The 22,694-nt window shown below is 37.9% G+C and overlaps 1 protein-coding gene across 1 annotated transcript in view; it reads left to right on the top strand.

Annotated features, from left to right (window-relative positions):
- Nucleotides 1-22,694, top strand: part of SMC5 (structural maintenance of chromosomes 5) — a 47,844-nt gene that overhangs the window by 3,873 nt on the left and 21,277 nt on the right. Inside the window, exons 4-15 of the mRNA XM_051642742.1 lie at nt 2,783-2,945; nt 4,437-4,571; nt 5,663-5,803; nt 9,019-9,180; nt 13,453-13,524; nt 13,925-14,180; nt 15,344-15,498; nt 17,075-17,188; nt 18,538-18,632; nt 18,848-18,980; nt 20,946-21,119; nt 21,254-21,423. Coding sequence (XP_051498702.1) covers nt 2,783-2,945; nt 4,437-4,571; nt 5,663-5,803; nt 9,019-9,180; nt 13,453-13,524; nt 13,925-14,180; nt 15,344-15,498; nt 17,075-17,188; nt 18,538-18,632; nt 18,848-18,980; nt 20,946-21,119; nt 21,254-21,423 — 1,770 coding nt within the window. The remainder of the gene's footprint in view (nt 1-2,782; nt 2,946-4,436; nt 4,572-5,662; nt 5,804-9,018; nt 9,181-13,452; nt 13,525-13,924; nt 14,181-15,343; nt 15,499-17,074; nt 17,189-18,537; nt 18,633-18,847; nt 18,981-20,945; nt 21,120-21,253; nt 21,424-22,694) is intronic.

Below are 22,694 nucleotides of genomic sequence, written 5' to 3'. Positions count from 1 at the left end.
CTCAGGATCAGAGCATCCCAATGGGTAGCAAATAAAGTAAGGGAGCCAGGAGACTTGCATGGTTGAACAAGGAACTGCTGGGCAAACTCAAGTGGAAAAAGAGAATCTATGGATCATGGAAGGAGGGGCTGGTCACTTGGGAGGACTATAGAGCTGTTGTCAGAGGATGTAGGGAGGCAATTAGGAAAGCTAAGGCCTCTTTGGAACTTAACCTTGCAGGTGAGATCAAGGACAATAGAAAGGGCTTCTTCAAATACATAGCAGATAGAACTAACACTAGAGGTAATGTAGGCCCACTGCTGAACGAGGTGGGTGCCCTGGTGACAGAGGATATAAAGAAGGCAGAGGTGCTGAATGCCTTCTTTGCCTCTGTCTTTACTGCTGCAGACTCTCCTCAGAGGCCCCAGATCCCTAAAGCCCCAGAAGAAGTCAGGATGAAGGAGTTTGCTTTGGTAGATGAGGATTGGGTTAGGGATCAGTTGAGCAATTTGGACATCCATAAATCGATGAGTCCAGATGGAATACACCTGCAGGTGCTGAGGGAGCTGGTGGAGGTCATTGCTAGGCCACTCTCCACCATCTTTGGTAAGTTGTGGGCAACAGGAGAGGAGACTGAGGACTGGAGGATAGCAAATGTCACTTCAGTCTACAAGAAGGGCAAGAAGGAGGACCTGGGTAACTACAGACCAGTCAGCCTCACCTCCATCCCTGGAAAGGTGGTGGAACAACTTGTCCTTGGTACTATCTCTAGGCATATCAAGGATCAGGGGGTCATTAAGAGCAGTCAACATGGTTTTACCATGTCATGTTTGACAAACCTTATAGCCTTCTGTGAGGAAGTAACTAGGTGGATAGATGATGGTAGGGCAGTAGATGTGCTTTGATTTCAGTAAAGCATTTGACACTTTCTCACACAGCATCCTTATAGATAAACTGAGGAAGTGTGCTCTTGATGATCAAGTAGTGAGGTGGATCATGTGCTGGTTGAGAGGAAGAAGTCAGAAAGTTGTGGTCAATGGGACAGAATCTAGTTGGAGGTCTGTGACTAGTGGAGTCCCTCAGGGGTCGGTACTGGGATTGGTACTATTCAATACTTTCATCCATGACCTGGATGAGGGAACAGAGTGTGCCCTCAGCAAGTTTGCTGATGACACTAAACTGGGAGGAGTGGCTGACACACCAGGAGGCTGTGCTGCAATTCAAGGAGACCTAGACAGGCTGGAGAGTTGGGCAGGGAGAAACTTGATGAGATTCAACAACAGCAAGTGTAGAGTCTTGCATCTGGGGAAGAACAACCCCATGTACCAGTACAGGTTAGGTGCTGACCTGCTGGAGAGCAGTGTAAAAGAAAGGGACCTGGGGATCCTGGTGGACAGGAGGATGACCATGACCCAGCAATGTGCCCTTGTAGCCAAGAAGGCCAATGGCATCCTGGGGTGTATTAGAAGGGGTGTGGTTAGTAGGTCAAGGGAGGTTCTCCTCCCCCTCTATTCTGCATTGGTGAGGCCACATCTGGAGTATTGTGTCCAGTTCTGGGCCCCTCAGTTCAAGAAGGACAGGGAACTGCTTGAAAGAGTCCAGCGCAGAGCCACAAAGATGATGAAGGGAGTGGAACATCTCCCTTATGAGGAAAGGCTGAGGGAGCTGGGTCTCTTTAGCTTAGAGGAGACTGAGGGGCGACCTCATCAGTATTTACAAATGTGCTAAGGGCAAGTGTCAGGAGGATGGAGCCAGACTTTTTCCAGTGATGTCTAGTGATAGGACATAGAGGCAATGGGTGCAAACTGGAGCATAGGAGGTTCCATGTAAACATCAGAAAAAACTTCCTTACTGTGAGAGTGCCAGAGCACTGGAACAGGCTGCCCAGAGAGGTTGTGGAGTTTCCTTCTCTGGAGACATTCAAAACCCGCCTGGATGCCTTCCTGTGTGATGCGCTCTGGGTGATCCTGCTCTGGCAGGGGGGTTGGACTAGATGATCTTTTGAGGTCCCTTCCAACATCTGAGATTCTGTGATTCTCTGATTTATGTTCCAAATACTGGAAGCTGTTGAATTACTCACTTCTACTTTGACCTCAATTCTTAGGCCGCCTAAGGTTCAGAGCCTGTTATGAGCCCTTATCCTCCACCTTTAACAATATACTGACTGAACAGGCACCAGACAATTTCTAAATCAAAACAAAATTTCAATAATTTATCACTATCTCATTGCTCATTTGTTACTGATACATCTTAATGAGATTTAAATTTTTGAAGATAATTGTTGAGATAGAGAACTTAGTGAACTACTGATGCAGCTTTGCCATTCTTTAAAAGCACAAAATGAAAACAAATTAATATTGTTTTTAATGCTGCCTCATGCTATTTTTGTTCCCTGATGGAATGTATATACACAGCTTATTGATGTACTTCTGTACACACTTGTTTTACTTTTAACATCTTAGCACTAGTGTGAACCTTGACTAAAAAACAGTTTTGTCTAAACTATTCACATCTGTAGCGACTTATAAGTGGCTTACACATTCAGCATGATTATGTCATTTATATAACTTCCTCTGAGTTAAGAGTTGCAGACATTCTTAATGTTTTCCATGTGAGATTAATTAATCGCTGAAGTACGGCACGTTTCCTGAAGAGTAAGATGTTAATCTGTTGCTAATGTCCAGTTAATTTATATTAAATATTTAGATATCTAAAGGTTTTAATACCATAACTCTAACATACTTTAACACCTGGTAACCTTTGTATATTCTCAAAGGTGTAAACACTTGTTTTTATCAATCAGGTTCAAGAATCCTGACAACGTCATTATCACACGTGAGATTCAAGTGGTGAACAACACATCAGCATGGTTTATCAACAGAAAACCAACAACCCTGAAAACAGTAGAGGAGCAGGTTGCAGCCTTAAACATCCAAGTGGACAATTTATGCCAGTTTCTTCCACAAGTATGAATGAATTTTGAAAGACAGTGCAAATGGAATTAGGTGTTTTGAGAGGGTTTTGTTGCTTCTTAGCTATGCTACACTTAAGTGATTTAATGGGACAGCACAAAGAATGAGAGGCAATAAGGTGGCCATACCAGTGTGATGATGTAAGGAGGAATCCTGTGACCTTTAATGCTCACTAATTGGATGGTTTTGTACTTGCTGTCAGTTGACAGTGAAAGGAAAGCTGCTGATATTCTGCATGTTGCTGTTTGAATAGCAGCACTAGTACTGGTATCTTCCTGACTTGTCTGCTGTTGTCAGGATATTAAAAAAAAAACAACAACAAATCTGTAGGAAAATCTTTATAAGGTCTTGAGATCTAGCACTCCCTCTGTACCTTTACCTGCCTGTTTTCTGTAGTTCTGCATCTGTGACCTTCCTGGTCGGTCCCCACATGTAGTCTTCTCTGGTTATATCCAGTAAGTTGCTCAGGATTGGGCCCTGTACTTGGTAAGTGATGGGTAAGAGCTGCCAGTATTTCCTTCTCCATAAAACAGAAAGCAGTTCTGCTAAATCACTTAATGGTTGCAGCAGAGTCTGCTGCTAGAGCATTTTTGGTAGCATCTGTGGCTCAGCAGTTTCTTGAGCATAGCATAGGAATTAAAAATATTTAGTATCAAATTATGTAATAGTAAAATTTTCCTAATGGAAAATAATTCCTAAAGGAGAGAGAAAAATAAATAATACTGCAAGCAGTTTCTGTACATGAATCCATGTTTGGGAATGTCACTATTTTTGTGCAGCCATGAAGACATGCTGAAAAATATTTAAAATAAAAATTTAATATTCTATGGGGTTTCATTTACATATTCTCAATATTTGCTTAGAGTAGAACTTTCTGCATGCTCTGCCAACGTAACTTTGGTATTTAAAACAGCTTTTTCTTCTTTAGCACATGAATATCAGTTCAGTGAATATAACTGTGCTGTAAGTTTTGGTTTATTTGCTCTCTGCCACTCTAGCACTAGCAAGCACACTTTCCCTCCAGTCTTGATTTTGAGCGGTTCCTTTGCCTTCGACAGCAGCAGTGATTCCAGCCTTAATATTAATTTCTATATTGTAGTCAATCATAAGAATACGGTGGATTAAAACCTTTTAGTTGTCTCTACTAAACTGTATTGTTCAGAAGAATGATAGCCAATTCAAAAATAATGAGCATATTATCTACTCAAAAGCTGCCAAACAGCCAAGAGCAGCTAGAGTTTTAGCTTAAATCATTCCAGAACAGCTCCAGGAAAATCATTTACGTTTAGTAGGTTTTGGTTGCTACTCTGAGATGGTCATCCGATGCTTAAGTATGCCAGAGCTATCTGGCACAGAACTGTAGATCGGTTGATATTCATGAAAAGTAGGTTGCAGTATTTAAATCCAGTATTGCTATCTATGTTGCACAATTTTTACTAATACTGTCTTTTTATAACTTCTTTTTTTGGTGGGGTTTTTTTGTAGGATAAAGTTGGAGAATTTGCAAAACTGAGTAAGATTGAGTTGCTTGAAGCCACTGAAAAATCCATTGGTCCTCCAGAAATGTACCGGTTTCACTGTGAACTGAAAAACTTCAGAGACAAGGAAAGAGAACTGGAGGTAAATGTGAACATTATAGAGAGCAGTGGCAGTAGGGAAATTACCATAGCAAAATGTAATGCAAGATCTTGCAGAATTGTAAGATAGTATTTATTTACAGAGTCTGCAGTAAATTGATTTGTCAAATAATGCTCATCTTCTTGCAGAATTGGTTCACTCTGACACTCACACTCGTAAACAGGCAGACATCTTCAGACATCAGACGAGGGATTCCTGTTGTCAAGTACACATCACTTCTCTGCTATTCCTGGATTAGCAGCTTTTCTGGACAAATCCTTTATGCCTTTTCAAAGTCATCAGCTGTTATACTGTGATGTTTTGCCTTGTTAACTTCAACTTACATAAATTACGAACAGGCCTGCTACCTGTTGTTCCTGGTTTAGAATATTAACAGACAAAGAGGAAAAGGAAGAGTGTAGCCATTAAGCTTCAACCTGGTTGCTGTCATGGTTTAAGGACAGAGTCTTTCCTTGAGCATTACTTGTACTGAAATCTTACAGAGCACAGGCTTGGTGATCTTTGCAGAAATAATGTGTTCCTTGCTGTTACTGCTGGGAATGGTATCTTGGGAGCAGTGTCTTTTGTTAACCATACAGGCCCTTTATTTTAATCCTTTGGTCTGCTGTTTCATGTGCTTGTGCATGCACATGCATTTCCACTTACACGTATTACATGGACATACCAACCTTCATGTTTCTGTTACAAATCTCTGCAAGATTTTTCACAGGCATTTTTGCTTCTTGTATTTATCAAAGCCAGCTATGGTGCTTTAGAAACATCTAGATTAATGGAGGTTTGAGCTGGAGGGAGTAACTTCCTAAGAAATTTTAAAAATAATAAATTAAAATATTAACGGTAAGGTTGTTGTCTAAACTAGGGTTGTTTTTTTTCATAGGAAGTATGTAATAAATGTGCTTGAAAAAGCCAAACAAGTATTCCTGGTTGGGTTATTGCCCTATAATTACTACAGTAGTAAAATATCCTTTCTAGTGTTATATTTCTGTTCTAAAGCACAAGTGAGGTGTGAACTATTTCTGAAAAGTGTTTTCACAAACTAGAGTATACAAACATGAAAATGCATTTTCTTACAGAACTTGTGCAGAGACAAAACTAACTCTTTGGAGAAAATGAAACAGAGGGTTGAACGATACAAACAAGATGTTGAGAGATACCATGAGCGCAAGCGCCATATGGACCTAATTGAGATGCTTGAGAGAAAAAGGCCTTGGGTGGTAAGTTTTTGTTTTCTTTTCCATTTTTTTCTTAACCCATTTTTCTTAATACTGCAATATTAGAAATAAGCTAAAAGTTCATCTAAAATAAATTTGACTGGAGTAACTTGACGAACATTACAATTGCTTGGTGCAGACAGGCCAGGTCTTGAAATACTGTCCTCAGCCTAACTTTCATCAGAAGTTTGCCAGCGTATGTAGCTGGACTGAAGAAGTAATTTAAGTAGTTGCTGCCCATTTAGTGAAGCCAGCAGTATGGGCCAAGAGCAGTACTCATTTTATTCCTAGCAGATACAACTGGCTTAATTTAAGCTGTGCCTAGCCTGTTCCAATTGCTTCTACCAGCCGTAACTTTTTTTACAAATGTTTTGTTTCTTACAGATTGCCTTCCCCCTTTGCAAATTTGAATTTATTCATTGAGTTTTTGTGTGCATGTCTTAAATCAGGGCAAATACAGGTTTCCAATCTCAAAAGTATTTGCATTTGGAGAGATGGAAATTTTAAACATGTAAAAGAGCCTAGAAACAAGGATAGGTAATTCATACAAAACAAATTAGGTCTTTCCAAACAGCACTTTGATGACTAGTTTTGTTTAACATTGAATGGTCAATGAGATTAAATTATTATAAACAATTTAAGATGGCATGGATTTTATTATATTGAAGCAATGTTGTTTCCTTTGTTTACAAGCTTTTTAAAATTCATTAACAGATACAGAACTTATGAAAAATTACATATCATATTTGTGTACTTTTGGTGGGTGAATTCAGTGAGGAGAAATTTAACTTTTTGGCCACTGAATCCATAGAAAGAGTAGTGTGTTTTGACACCTGTGTAAAGTTCTGATTTGTAGCATAGAACCAGTAGTGGGTACCAGATTACTATAAGTCACTTGCCTGTGGATAATAATCTACAGTTGAAATCAAGGGTGATCAGCATAATTGGTTTACTAGATAGCAAGTATTTGAACTACAGGCTGCAACAAAATTTCACATTTTGATCGTCATTGTACAAGATTGTCACTGTTTTGTGGTTTGTCAAATCCTTCAGACAGATCACAGAATGTTAGGGGTTGGAAGGGACCTTCAAAGATCATAGAGTCAAACTCCTCTGCCAGAGCAGGACCAAAAACTAGGGCAAATCTCTTAGTATTCTCCTATTGCAAAATATTGCTGTGGTGTAGACCTAACTGACAACAAAAAATAACACAGCCGCTGGGCTGACAACAAAGACCCAGGTGGCTTCACTCACCCTTGCCCCATGGTTGAATGAGGATGAGAAAATCCAACTAAATACATAGGCTTTTAAGCATCTGCTTTAAAATGCATAAACTGAGCTGCAGAAGAACAGTGTTAAAGATTTGTTTTGTGTGTTCAGGGGACATTTTATGTTCTCCTGTGTACCTTAAAGGGCTGTCATCAGATGGTCGTGTCATCTACAATCAGTGAGCAGATTTAAGCAACTACAGTGTTTTTTTACATAGATAGTCCTTCTTTTATAGGGAGTCAAAGAAAAGGGTTTTCTTGCCCCTCCATGCTTTATCTTAAGGTAGCATGGTATACCATATGATACAGTGTTTTAAGGTAGTGTAGTAACAGGAGGTGCTGTTCCTTCTGCTGTAGATGTCCTGAAACATGTAATTCTGAAAATGTGTTTTGACCAAACCATGTCACTCTTCTTTTATTCTCCCATTCATAACTGGGAAAAGCTTTGTTTGATTTTTTTATTATTTCTTTTTAGGGCGAAATATCTCTTGGGGGGGCTGAAATTACTTGGAAGTTCTGCACATCTTTAGCAAGTGTGTAATTACAAGCATCAAAGTTATCTGCTTCAAGGCTGTCAAACTACAGGGTTCTAGTGGAAGTCAAGTTTTAAAATGTTAGTTGGATTTGCTGTATAAATACCATATATTGACAGTTTCCAGAGAAACTGGCCTGTCTCTGAAGAAATTAGGTGTAATTGTGTGTGTGTGCATTTGTTTTAACTTTGAAATGTAATAACTTACTTAGAGCAAGAGCTACATTTTAAGCTTTTTCTATCAACTAAGTGGTACAGCTTTATGTCTACAGCTTTGTGATGGTGGCTGCTGATTGTACCAGAGATTATAGAATTACTGCAGCTTTCTTCAAATACTTTTCAGCCTTATTAAAAGGATACTATGAAGAAAGAATTTGGATTTAATAACCTGAGTTGATTTATTTGTAATTAATCATGTGTGTTTACAAGTGGGGTAATTAAATAACTAACTAGCAAAAAGTGGTAGTACATAAAGCAAGTTTAGCTGTTATAGATAGAGCTTGCAGGCTATCTTGTTTTGGTTTTTTTTTTGATGCTCCAAACCTTGGAATAATCCAGGCATATGTTCTAAACCAGGGGCTTTCTTCAGTGCCTGCCGAATCCAACAGCTTTCACTTCCTGTGCACCCCATGTACGTGTGTCTGCTCCTCCTCCCTCTGGCCCTCTGAATATCTTTTTTCTTTCTCACTAACCCTTAATGATCATGAAACGTCATGCTCTTCATTTGGTTTAGGTTTTTGTTATTTTTATTTTCCTCTAGTGCATAACACAAAAAGATGTAATTACTTGTTCAGCCTGAACTAATTTTCCCCCAAAATTTTCACCTTCTTGAAATGAAAGTTCTTGGTCACCACACTCCTTGCAATCTCTTTCTTCCCAGGAACACATCCCCACTTAAACTGCCTAGATTGTGACTTCTCTGGTATTTGTGGTATGTGGTGGAGTTTTTTTGTTTCCTGAAATTCTCTTCTGCTCTTTCTCCTTGATTTACTGACTCTAGTGATCTGTCCAGCTCCTTTTCTTTCTTCTGAAGTTTTCTGTGGTTATTTGCTCCTTAGCTTGACAACTTCTGGCTAAGTAGTGCACAAACTATGGACAGAGAGGGCTAAAGAATTCCACACCAATCACAGATGGATTTATAGGGAAGGTACTTGCAGTCAAATTCATAATTTCTTGTGCCCCTTAAATAGCGTATTATTTAAGAACCATTAAATGTGTGTGCTTGATCACTGGGAACTGAATGATCCTTACATATCCTAATCATAGTGACTAGTAATGTGAGGATTGCTTAAGTGGTTGCCCTAATACTAGTATCTCAATGAGATTTTTCTCCTACAACAAATCTACAATTAAATAAAATGCTAGAGCAATATAAAATACTGAAGTACAAGACAAAAGTATTTAATTATTCCTTCAAGGAATATGAAAATGTTCGTCAGCAGCATGAGGAAGTAAAACAAAGCCGAGACCAAGCCAAGGAAGAACTGAAGAATCTGAAAGAAATGCAGGCCCCAGTGACGAAAAAAATCCAAGAAACTGAAGAATGTTTTAAGAGTCTGGATATGAAACTCAGGGATAAGGTAGGTATTTGAAAACCTCAGCTAATATATGTTATGCTTCAGGTGTTCTGTGTTGAGCTTTAGAAAGTGTAAAGCAATAACCTCTTACTTTCTAGTGTGCCATAATGATGTGTTTCGGAAGAAATTTTTCTGAAGTATTTGTGCCCTGTTTTCTCACTGCCTTCTCCATGCCTCTGTTCCATTGAAAGCAGTAAAACTCAAGGAATACATTTTTAAGTAGAATTTCAGTAGCAACACTGGAAGTCCACTCTCTTGGTTTTATAAGAGTATGCGAATTTTATAATTCTCTTTATAGAACCTTCAAAATCTTGAGGGATATAATCCTACAGTTTTCCTGAGTTAGATACTTGGATTGAATTAGTTGCCTGTTTTCATCTGTTCAGGAGTTTGGGTTTGCGGATGCTCTGTTTATCATCTTAAAATGTAGGCAGTTTGGGTGGTTTAATTTAAGCTAAATGACAACTTTTCTGGCCTACAAGCCTTCCTTTAATAATTAACTTAATTTAGTAAGTAAGGTGGATTTTTTTGTTAGATAGTACTCCTCCATCAGTAGTGAATACTTTTATGCATAAAAGAACTGAATAGAAAACATATCTGTGCCTTATACTTTACTATCTGTTTTTTGAAAACTGCTCTCTCTGGAGATACCAGAAATTACTATTTCTGTATGACAAATTAGAAAGTACTGTAACTCTGTAGTATTTTAACTACATATACTATTCAGACTGCAGAAGTCACTCTGTGCATAGGTGGCACATTTTCTAATGGATAACCAAGATTAGTTGGTAACATGAGAGTTTGCTGCCACAAATTCTGTTTGAAGAGAATTGATCAGATCAAAGGACTTGGTGTGCAGATGCATGTGACATGTGTAGCAAACCTGTCAGGAAGAATCAGGGTCTGAAATTTCAGTGGCATTTACTGCACTTTGAGCTAATACACTGTCCATGTGCTTTCTTAAAAAAAAAAAACAAAACAAGAACCTCTCCCCCACAAACAAAAGAAGCCCAAAAACCAAATAAAAACTGGAAGAAAATAAACAATGAAACAAACCAGAAAGACCAGATAAAAAAACCCCACAGTTTGTTGTTCACACTGCTTCTGGTTTGGTTGTGATATAAACTGTGCCAGGCAATATTACTTACCCAAGTATATTAGGCAGAAATTCTTCACTGTGAGGGTGGTGAGACATTGGAATAGGTAGCTCCAAACCATTCTATCCTTCTCTAATTCTAATTATCAAGAAAGCACTTTCCATTTTGTGCTCCACAATACTGCAAGAGTTCATTATGCTGTGACTCAAAATGCCTAGGTGTTTAAAAATCTTGCAGTTTTATTAAAGTGGGCTTTCATTGAGTTGTTTGGTTTTGGGGGTTTTGTTTAAGTGTACTTCCGTAGAGGAAGTTTAACAGCTGGAAGTTGAAATTAATTTTCATGGTGCAGTAAGTGCCTTTGTGCTTGTGAAATACTGAGCATTGTTTTCATTGTTCCATATTACCCTGCTAAGTTTTACTCATACCTTTGATTTCAGTTATTTATACTATTATATTTTTTTCAAACTGAAAAGAATTCTGCACCATTGCTGCCAGAATTCTTAGAGGTATTGGGCTATATTCATGCAAAGTTTTCCCCTGTTTGTATAAGAAACCTAGAACAAAACAGTGAGCATTTTAGTTTTAACTTGCATATTCAGCATAAGCCATTTGCTACAGAACTGTGATAGAAGACTTGAAGGACTGTACTAGCTGATTGTCCTGGTTTGAGCCAGGACAAAGCCAATTTTCCTTTTACTGATCAACTCATACGCTTGAATCAAGGTCTTTGTCTGCTCAATCTAAACTTGTAGAGTAAGACTTTCACACACTAAATGTCCACAAGGTTAGCAGTATGCTGAAGTGGTGTTCAGTTGGGGTACAGAATGAATTAAGTGCATTTTGTTCTATAGTACTCCAGAAGCCAGAAAGAGGGAAAGATGCTACAGTTGATATAATAACTAACTAACTAACTAAATAAAAAATGCAAGTCTAATTTGAATTATTAGTATTCTGTCTTGAAGAAGCCTCTTTAGAGTCTAAAGTAATGGTAAAAGGCTATATAAAAGGTATTATATACCTGATTATGACAGGAACAATTTCTATGACACCACACAAGATAACAAGACAGTAAAGGTGTATTACTGCTTTTGGAAGTTCTGTGATAGTAGCTTTTTTTTGGGTACTGAAAGCCATTGTCCTCCCACATACCTTCTTAGTTGGGCTGTGAAAGCAGTTATTTTAAAGGAGAATCAGTGCTCCTTGCACTGTCAGGAGATAGTTTTGACCTAAGGCAAAAACTGAAAGCTTTTAAGAACCATGTTTAAAATTGATTAAATTGCTAGTTCTTGATTAGTTCTTTACTTTTTCTTAGATACTGCTTGAATTTATTGTAACTTAAAATTTTCTCTTTCTAGATGTAAGCATTTCAGACAGTTATGTTGTAAACCAGCAGAAGTTAATTAATGAATGATTTTATTATACAATGTAACTCTGTTTTTGTCCCAAAAGTTGTACCTTTTCAAGCCAAATTTCAATTTGTAATAAAGGCAGTTGTCAATTTTTGTTGGCAAAAAGCCTGACACGGTGGTAAAAATTTTGCCTGGGAGGAGCAGGACTGAAAGTGAAGGCAAAGCTAAATTTAGGAAGAAATTAAGGTATCGAGCCATGGTATGACTATTTTGTTCCTCTCTCTTTGTTACAATCCTTTTATGGATTTGGTGGAACTAAGAATCCCTAGCAAAACCATGTGCTTTGAGTGTGTAGAACATGTAGATCCTGCCAAAAGAAACCCCAAATCAGCCTATTTTGTAGGAAGAGGTTGAGAAAATCATGTGAAGAAGCCTAGAATAGTTTCGGCTTCAGGCTCTTTAAAGACATTTAAACAGAATGGACTGTGCAATGCAATATTTTTTAGGAATATTTGACAGCATGAGGTGGTGTGTTATGGTTGTACCATGAAAGCCATAAAGGAAGTTACTTATTAATCTGTTCTGTAAAGCAGATACATAAATATATATGACGACTGAAAAGGTGATAATTGAAAAATTGAATTCCAGTTCCTTACTATCTTGATCTTGAGAGCCTTCAGAATTGTTTTGTGAATATTTTGCATCAGTTTGCTGGCAGAGTGCTTCCTCTTTAGGATGCCTGCTCAAGGTCTTTGCAGAGAGTATGGCATCATTATTGCATTGCAATCTGCTGCTCAACTGAGATGTGTTGTTCCATGTTGCCTTCAGGCTAACAGCTGTTGAGTCAGGGTCTTAATTTTTTGTGCATCTTTCAGGTTATGGGCGGAGAAAGATTCTGCATAGTTTTATTTTCTCCATTTTTGATGCATCTGCGTGTTTTCAGTGTGACTCTGTAGGAAGACGTTTTCATAGTGAGAGTGCCATGTGTATTTGTTTACATGTCTGCACTGGAATTTACTTACAGTCCTTCCACCTTTCTGCAGCGTTCCAGTATTCTGCTTACACTGTTTTCAGCTGTGAGGGTTCAGGGAAGGAGTAATTAAGTTTGTAGAGAAAGGATAGTACATTTCTGTTGTGTTCAGAACTTAGCTGTACAAATGCCTGAGGCAACCTGCCCTAGTAAGACCTGCTGTGAGTAAGAGAGGGGACTGAGTGACACCTAGAAGACCTGTATTATTCTGCAGCTCTACAGAAGTGGAGGACAATGGGGAAAGACCAGAGACATGAGTGCCTAGACATGAGCCAACAAGTTGTTAAGCTAGGCTGAGCAGGATATAGCTTTAGCACAATGCTCTTCAGGGTTAGGATGACTGACAAATTCTGTTTTGGGCATCCTGTTTGTAGGAAGTTAAGCCTTTCTTGCTCTAAGCCTAATCTTTCCTTGGTACAGTTGGTTTTGGGAGAGGCAAGAGCACATTATAAGTGTAAGGGCCTAAATGTATTATTTTCATTGAAACTGAAGATGGACTTACTTTAATTTGAAGTTGGGTTAGTAGACTTCCTCTATTTGTCATGCCTGAATTTGCGAATCTGAAGCTGAAGGGTTGTGAGAGTTGGTATGCTGTTTTTCAATTTTTCGTAAATTGCTGAATATACACGTTTCAGATACAAGCAAGAATAAAAGAAACCAACGAGTCTGACTTTTTCAGTAATAAAATGTGGAATAAATGCTAAGTTACACGTATACAGAATGTTCCTTTAAATATGTCTGCTTTTTACAAATAAAACTAAGTTTATTAATATCTGACGCAAATATCTCGTGTTTGCAGACTGCCGAAATAAAAGAAATTTCTCAAAAATGTAAGCAGAAGCAAGATGCTTTGGAACTGAAAGAAAAAGAAGTAAGAGTCTTGATATTTGTGCCTTTGTTGGTGTTTCTTTGCTAATGCATTAGTTCATTGCTAGCTATAGCATATGCTGTGTTTAGGTGGAATGCTGCTACTTTAGTTCTGCAGTAAAACACAGATGCTGGGTTCATTTTTTTCTGTTCCTCTGGCCATGGAGAGGGAAATTTCTCTGAAGAGGCTGCACATGCTTGCACACTTCACTCTGTCCAGTGCACAGTGTATCTTTAAAATGCCTGTTAGTCAAAAAGGTATTACTAGGGTGTCATACTTGAACTATTTACTGACTCAGTGCATGATTACATCAGCAGTTATACCAGCTGCACAGATATCCTAGTTATTTACCATAGGTTTTGTATACTGAACTTTTCTAATGTTGGAAATGCTCAATTGTTAGATTGAAGAAATTCTACAAGCTTTGAGAATGAAAAAAGATGAAGAAATGGACAGACAGAGAAAAATACACAATACTCACAAGATAATAGAAGACTGGAAGCATGAGCTCAGTACAATGGTAGTCTGTGAGAATCTTCAGCCACAAATCGATGCTGTTAATAATGAGCTGAAAAAATTACAAGAAGAAAGGGCAAATACTGATAGTGACCTAAGTGATCTAACAGCAGAAAAAATGAACCAAGAGAGGGAAAAGAAAAGTAAGTTACTTGGGGTTTTGTTTGCTTTCATTTTTTATTATTTATATTTTATAATGACTGTTTGTATGGAAGCTATACTTGTCCTGCTGTAGTGAAGTAATTTGAAAAGTTTACCTCAAGCCTCATACTTGTATCTTACATGTATAGCAGTCCTCTGGTCTGTTACCAGTGTTACTAAAAGGAATAGAAACCACTTTCAAAACAAAAAGAACAAGAAGATTCAGAAGTCAAAAGGTTTGAGGCTATCCTTCCAAAAAATCAGTTTCCTCTGATCTCTGGGTAAGGAGGCTGCTTTGCCAGTTTCTTTTTTTTCTGTTATTAAATGGGGGTGTCTAGTGTTAGCAGGATCAAAAAAAACCCAAAGCCCAAACCTGAAGCAAAGCATTTTTCTTTGAAGATGCAGTGTTTAAAACTATCTTTTTGACAGTATATTAGCTACTGATGCTGCTTTTGTACTTCCCTGAGCTAACCTTAATTTTAGTAAATTCTTTATACTAGGCTAGGATTTACAATTAGTTCTTTCTAAGGAACAAAATTCAAAAATTACAGCTTTCCTGGTAGGGGTGTTGTATATGTTCGTCTGTGAGTATAGTACATTTGCACCTTCCTGTCTATTTGACACCTACCATAGAATCCAAGAAGAAACTGAGGTACAGAGAGACCAAAGGACCTTGGGAGGGAGACACTGTATGTTTTACATTGAGAGGCACAGAAAGTATTCAATCTCTGTTTCTCCTGAATAGCAAATGCTTTTGCCCACAGTCGGTTGTCACACATGTCATTTCCTGCAAGCACAGAGTAGCACTCAGATTTTATGTTGCTAGTGCCACTACCTCTTTCCTTTTGGGGTCTTTTAAATACAAAGGTAGAAAAAGTTTTAAAGTGAGATACTTTTAGGACTTAATTTCTGTGTTTTAATGTGCTATATCGTATTTCATTATCCTTTGCGTAAGTCTTAATTTTATGTTAGATTTTAAGCTTTAATAGTTCTTAAGATTTCTATAGAATAAGCAGCATCTTGATTGTGGGAATAGAAACTCCTGATTATTAAAAGCTCCTCACAGCTTTATTGGTGGAGTAGCATAGTCAATAAATACTGGAAATTGCTAGTTATAATGTGTACCTGCTGTGGACTCTGTTAAAGAAACTGCCTTAAATTACAGGAATAATTGATCGCCTTGGACAACTTAGTAATATAATGAGTATGAAGGAAGAGATACTTAAAGGGAGATTCCGAGACACACACACTGCTCTTATGTGGCTAAGAAAAAATAGAGACAAGTTTAAAAAAAATGTTTGCGAACCCATGATGCTTGAAGTAAGAAAATTTACTTGTGTATCACTCTAACTAGTTAATGTTTAGTTGATTTATGCCTTGCAAGACTTTGAGAATGACTAAGACTTTCAAGACATCTTGAAACATGCTGCCAGTTACATGCAAGATACATTAGAATGGTGAACTATTTATAATTTTAATTCTGTAGACAATGTAGTAATATTCAACATGGAGTAAGGTGAAGAGGTTTCTTCCCCTTTCCTCCTAAAGGAGCAGTCTTTTGTTAAGGTGCCCATTGGAGATTTCCTTTAAGGTACACCCAGTTATTTAGACTCAAGTGGTTCTTATTTGTTGCTTAAAAAGCAGTGGTAGTTTCAATTGAACACCTCCCTTTATAGCACAGTTTGCCCAGCAAGGGTTACAGCGTGTCATTGTGATCCCCAGGTGTTCTTGTGGTTTGCTTTGCATAGACATGGAAGCACCAAATCTGGTCCTAGTTTTGTTTTGTGTTTTGGTGTGACAAACACTGTGTTAGCTAAGAATAGCAGGGCTAAATTGTCAATTGATTCATTTTTTGTTTGTTTGTTTGTTTTCTGGTGCATTCCTCCACCATTATCTCAGCCTCATGCAATTTATGCTCCATATAATGTAAAGAATACATTCCTCTTCCTTCTCAGAATTGCAGGCTTATTTTGATGGTATGTTGCTACAATTTAAATTAATTGAACATTGAATATTTGTATGCTAGTTCTTACGCTTTACACATTTGCTAGAACTGTTCAGAGTTATTTTTCTTGAGTATAAAATCCTAAGTATTTTGTGTTACTACCAGAACTTCTGATTTTTCCTGCAAGACCACACCAAGTTAATTTTACAAATATTTTAGTAGGATGCCTTTGCTCTTACAGTAAGGCCTCTGTAACATCCACTAATGTCTGAATTTGTTTTCTGTGATGTGATGTAAGTTAATCTCATTTAGTTATAAATTGCATCCTTCAAATTGCTAGTAATTGTACCCCCAGCCTTTGTCTAGCTTAAGGTTATTAAATTGTGTAGCTCTGTGTAATTTTGCCTCTGTGTCATGTATAGTGACTGAATGTGTAATCACTAGTGAGAGTGGCTGATTTTTAATTGTTTTTTAAGAATTCTAATATAATTCATTCAATCTGTGTATCTCTTGTGTTTCTAGGGCATCACAATTCTGTATTTATATTTGGTGATGTTCAATATGTCCAAATCAAAGGGAATTGCATATGAATAACTTGTGGGGTGTGGTGGTCTCTGTTTTATATTCCTTGAGTTGTTTCTAAACAGTGAGATACCTTTGGTAGTACTGGAGAAGAGCCACTAGACAGGACAAGGTGGTGGCTGCAGTTTTAAGTTTAGGATGGAGCAGAAGAAGGGAAGGTAGTATGATGGAGACAATGGTAGCTCCAAGAATGCTGAGAAAGGATATGGATGGGTAAAAAATAAACACAATGATATGTAAGCTACATTTAAACATTGTCTTTGTTTTCATTAAATGTAGGCTTGGCGATGATCTGACTGCTTAAAGTGCTTAAGGAGGATCTTAAGTCCAATTGTATTAAAGTACTTTCTCATTACCTTTCTTTATCAGATCAATGTGAAAGATAATAGACACGCTAAATATGTTGAAAATCACATTCCAGGCAATGATATGAGGGCTTTCGTTTTTGAGAGTCAAGAAGATATGGAAATGTTTCTTGTGGAGGCAAGTAGGCACATCATTATATTAATACTGATATAGAAGCCCAAAATTTTGGAGTCAACCAAGTGAGTGTATTTATTAAGGTTTGTTTGACAGGATCTGCACAGTAGCTAACAAAAAGTATTCAAAGGTTTACTTCTGGATTAAGGTTTTCTTTTCAAGTGAGGTTTTTGTTGTGTTTTTTTTTTTTTAAAGCCTAGAGCAACTGGAGGGATGGACGCAGGAATATTAAGAAAATACGTATTTTCTAAAAATAAGTTTGTCTTCCTTGACAAGGCAGTAATTGTGGAGGAAAAAATACTTTTTACAAGCAAATGAAAAGAGCAAGAAACTACAAATTTAATATCAAGCTTTTTCAATGTCTCCTGACTAAGGAGTCAAGAGGGCGTCTTTTGTGAGAAGACAATGGTACAAGCAGCAAATCAGGCTTATATTTTTTTAATACTGCTGTTTCCTGGTGTGGTGAGGAGATAATTCACTTTTATAGCCAGACAGATGAGGCAGAAGAAAAAAGGCACAAGATATGGCATTAACTGTCATAATGCATACCAACTGCTGTCCATGGGATACTGTGATTAACAACAAACTGTCCTGCAGTTTTTTGAGATATCTGTCCTTCACCGAAGCTACTAATTTTTATATATGTGAACAGCAGTGCTGATATCTGAGGCTGTAGGGCCTTGTCTTGCCTCCATGGTTGTGGATTTCGGTAGCAGCTCTCCAAACTGTCCAGGGGCTGGCCCAGGAGCATCTCTGTGTATTTGTCAGCAGGTGTCTTCCAGAAGAAGAGTCCCATGCGTATTTTGCTCGTCAAGGGATTCACAGAGGCACAAGAGTGGGAATGTAGTTAGGTTGCCTGCTCCCATTTGATGTTTGTTATGCAACATGTGTCTCCTCATCCAATCAAAACATCAGCAGCGTGGCCCTGATTTCCTCCCTTTTAACCAGCTTAACTGATCTTTCATTTGTATACACAGTCTTTTCTGCCCTGTTAGTACCAGGCTTTTCAGAGCCTCTCTAGCCAGTGGTGCACCATTATCTGTGCAGAGTGCCCCTACAGCCTGAAAGATGGAGCCTCCTTCTTGACTACATAGATGGAGCACCTGGCTTGGGATTTCTCTGATTGCTTTTGTTTTTTCTAATGCATGGTATTTTCATGGAGAGACGATGAACTAGGCTTTGCTTTTAGAGAAGTCAGTGATCCCTGAGCCAGATTTGGTTTTTTCTGTGTTCTTCCAGAGGTTGTATATTTAAAGTAGTTCCAGTTTTGTGAATCAAGAATAAATACTTGATTTTTATATAGTGATTTTTCAGCTCTTTTTTGCCGTTTACTTAATGTAATCTATATTTAGATGCGCGATCATCAGAAACTAAGAGTGAATGCTGTATGTGCACCTGCTGAATCATGGGCTGAAAAGTTGCCTTCAAGACCTATTGAAGAGTTACGGTGTGTATCACATTATATCAGTGGGGAATGGCTTTAAATATAAAGCTTTGGTCTTGTTGCTGTAGATTAGCTATGTATTAGAATTTTCTATGCAAATCAAATTTTCAGCAATTCTGTTGTAGGTTGGTGGGACTTCTTTCTGAGTCTTCAGTAACTTCAGCATGCTTACTTGTCAAATTTTGTTCCTGATGCCTGCTTCTTTTTCTCCTTCTCAGCCGATATGGATTTTTCTCATATTTACGAGAGTTATTTGATGCTCCTTATCCCGTGATGAGTTATCTTTGCTTCCAGTACCATGTTCATGATGTCCCTGTGGGAACAGAGAAGACAAGAAACATGATTGAAAGGGTGAGATGTCCTAAATAACACAAACACACTTGTGGTCTAGAGTTTTATTTCAGAAAGTCTTCAACAGGTTAATGGAGAGAAAGCAAAAAATTTATTTAGCTTCTTATTTAGCCTTTAGAAGTGAGAAAATGCTCACATACTGTGACCTCCTGGCAAATGCAGTCAATCTAATGCAGTACCTCACAGAAAGTTAAACACATCTTTCACCTGCACACTGTTCCAAGTCAATTACACAAAGTTGTTTTATTGGAATAACTTCTACTTGAAGTGCATGATGTTCTGGGCAAAATTTAGTCAAACACTTAACACTATATGACAATGCTGAACTCTCATGCTAAATTAGAAGGTCTTTTTTTTTGTCTTTTTTTTTTTTTTTTATTGAGAGAGTCAGTTTCTGGCAAATACAACTATATAGCATCAGTCATAATTTATGTGATAAATAGTGTATAAACCTTTTGGATTCTTAGAAAATAATAAGACCTCCTACTGGGAGTAATTTCCCTACCTTACTCTTTCATAGGTTCTTGCAAGCTCATCATTGGTGCTTTATAATGCGTAACATACATGACAGTTTTCATTTTAAATCCTTATTCACTTCTCTGTCTATGCTCGACGTTTTTTCTGTCTTGTACAAGGAGTGAACTCTTCTTTGAATTCAGAAGACTACTTGCAGCTCTCTGAGAACTGCTTTTTGGAGAAACTCAGGAAACAGGCTTTGTGAAGTCCTGTTTTATAGGGATAGCTGTTGCTCCTTCCAATTTTCTGTGTTTTTGAGGGTCTGAGAGTGGAGAAAAGGAAAGCAGAAGTGGAGGGGGTACTAGATTAAAAGAACTTACCTTCATGTTTTTTTCTAAGCATTTTCATATTTGAACTGCAGTTCCTCTGCTACTTTGTGTTTATCACGTGATGAAGCAGAATACCTATGTTTTGTAAACTAGTCAGAATTACTCCTTGGATACTCCCTCTTTTCCAGAGCCCTGTGAGCAGCAAGTGAGACATTGCTAAGGACAAAGATCAGCCACTCTTCTGAGTATGTTGCATGTGGCATTTTCTCAGTTCCGTTGTGTAAAGTTTTTTCTTTAATTATTTTTGATTGAAAAATGCATAGTTTGCAACATTTTGTTTCAGACAAATCAGAGAAAGCTTTAGTTTGAAAGAAGACCTGATTCATAGAGCTGAGCATGTAGAAAAAAGACTAGGATGGGAATGTTGTCAACCACAGTCTGAGCTATAAAGCAAAGTAAACAGTTTTCAGTGTCCAGAAACCATATCAACAGAATATTGCTGATGTCATGTATATAAACTGAAAGAATCTTGAGTTAAATTTATGATGTCTTGTGGAGAATTTTTGCTGTTCCTGGTTTACTGGACATTTTATATCCTTTTGTGCTGTACTACCTTGCATTATGGTAAACCTTTGATTATTTATACTACCTTTTTGACATGATTAATTTAAAAATAATAACTGATATTTTTATACCTATTCCTTTTTGTCCTACAGATACATTTTGCTTCACTCAAGTTCATGCATTACAGCTCACCTTGTAGTTTAATCTCTTAATACCTTATGTGCTTGTGGTTCTTTGGTACACAAGCTACATTTGCATGTTATACGTCTACAGCAAATACAGTCTTAGGTCATGATACAGTACAAGTATTAACAGGTTTTCCATGTGTCTATCTCTGGTATCAGAATAAGTCAGAACCTGTTTGATTTGATCTGGTAATCTACTGTTAAGATACTGTTTTACAGTATCTTAACAATTCTTTGCTGACCAGTATGAGTTAAAAGTGTAATGATGCATTAAATTTAGCAGCATCTTTTTACAAAGGCTTGGTAGCCAGTCAGAATTTTGCAGATGCTGAAGTTTGTTAGTGTGGATTTTAGCAAGTTCATTCCTTGTTCTGAAAAGCAGTGCCTTAAGTGCTGGTTTTGTCAGATGAATATTTTTATGTGTTTTTTAGGTAATACAAGAAGCCAAACTTAAGCAAATATACACAGCAGAAGAAAAATACATTGTTAAGGTATCTGCTTATACAAACCTAACAGTCTCTACTAACTCATGCCTGAGGCCAGCACAGTTTCTCAATAGTTCAGTGGATACAGAGGAAAGAAGACAGCTGGAACACCTGCAACAGGTAGGAATGTAGTCCTGTGCTGTATATGATGTGAAAACTACACATTTTATCATGCAATAAGGATTGCCTACTTGCATGTGAAAATACAGTAGTTAGTAGTAAGTATGCCAATGGTCTGTGTTGTTTTGTTTCAGGACCTCAATGCCACACTGAAGTCTTTTGATGTGCGTTTGACTGCATTGCTTGAGAGACAGAAACAACTGGAACGCAGAGACAATGAGCTCAGGCAAAAGAAGAAGGAGCTTTTAGAGATAGGAAACAGGAGGAGACAGCTGGAATCCAAAATTCGTGTGAAGTATGATAGGTAGGAAGCAAGACACATTATCTATGAAACATCAACAATTTCAGTAATAAAGGTATTTTGCCTTCCTCTTAAGGAAGTGTGCTTTTATGCTTACAAATTAACCAGTTGCTGAGCATCAGACACAGGTGATAACCAAGACAAAGAAGGTGTTCAGAAATGGAGATAAGGCAGTATTTGAGAAACCATGTAAGTGTTCCAAATGGTTTCCTGTAATAAAATCATAGGATTTCAGTGAGAGATCATTGCACTTACTTAGTCAAATATCACCGTAGTCTTCTGTCTTCATAATACACATCTAAGTAACACCATAATGTACATAAATGTTCCTAAGTAAGCATGCCAGGATCAAGTTGAACCTGATTGTGTGCAGTATTTGTCTTAATGTATTTTCTGGGTTTGTAGGCCTCTGCAATTAGTTCTACTGCTGCTTTGTCATAAGGGATAACTGGTTCACTTCAGCCCACACTCCCAGAAGGCAGTGTGGATGACACTGCCTTGGACTTCATTCCCTCCTTTCTTGTAAGACAGTGCCAGCAGACATTATACCCTCAAATACTGCTATATGTTCTTCTGCCACACTACTTTTATTTTCTGAAAGTTGGTGTTTGTTCTTATGTGCACAGCTTTTGTGTTACTTACTGTCATTAAAATGAAAAAAGTGTGTTGAGAAAAAAGAAAAATAAGACTGCACACATGTTAGAGGGACCAAGATAAACTATTGTATAGTCACAAGTGTCCAGGTTGCTGTGAAAAGGAGCAGCATTAAAAAGTGTGGATGTGAGCTTAGCCTCAAAGGCAAGTATTGCTCTTTGGTTTCTTATTAGGGATACATGTATTGTAATCATGTTTTACAACATTACATACATACATACAGAATATGGTTTAAAGGAGGGAGATGCACCCTTAGCCTAAACAAGTATCAATTAAATCCTAATTTTTGAAAAAAGTAATTACACTCTTTTAATTTTGCATAGGGGTGGGAATCCTGACACAGTTGCAGGTAAGGCTGTTACAAGTTTTCTTGTCTGCTCTGTGCAGGATGGGGTTCCCCTATTGAGACCTCTGCATGTGCCCATGGGCAATGTAGGTGCCATCAGCAGCTGGGTCAAAGCACACTGAGTGTGCATAGTAGCTGCCTCTGGACCTCAGGCTCCCCAGCTGCTGGTACCTGGACATACAAAGCCCTGAGGCTCCAGCCCTGCTCCCTCACTCACCCATGTGGACACACATGGGCTCCCTGGTTTCCCAGTAGCCAACATATTCCACTCAGA

This window comes from Apus apus, chromosome Z (assembly GCF_020740795.1).
Source record: "Apus apus isolate bApuApu2 chromosome Z, bApuApu2.pri.cur, whole genome shotgun sequence".
NCBI lineage: Eukaryota > Metazoa > Chordata > Aves > Apodiformes > Apodidae > Apus > Apus apus.
This window is presented reverse-complemented; position numbering and strand designations above follow the sequence as displayed.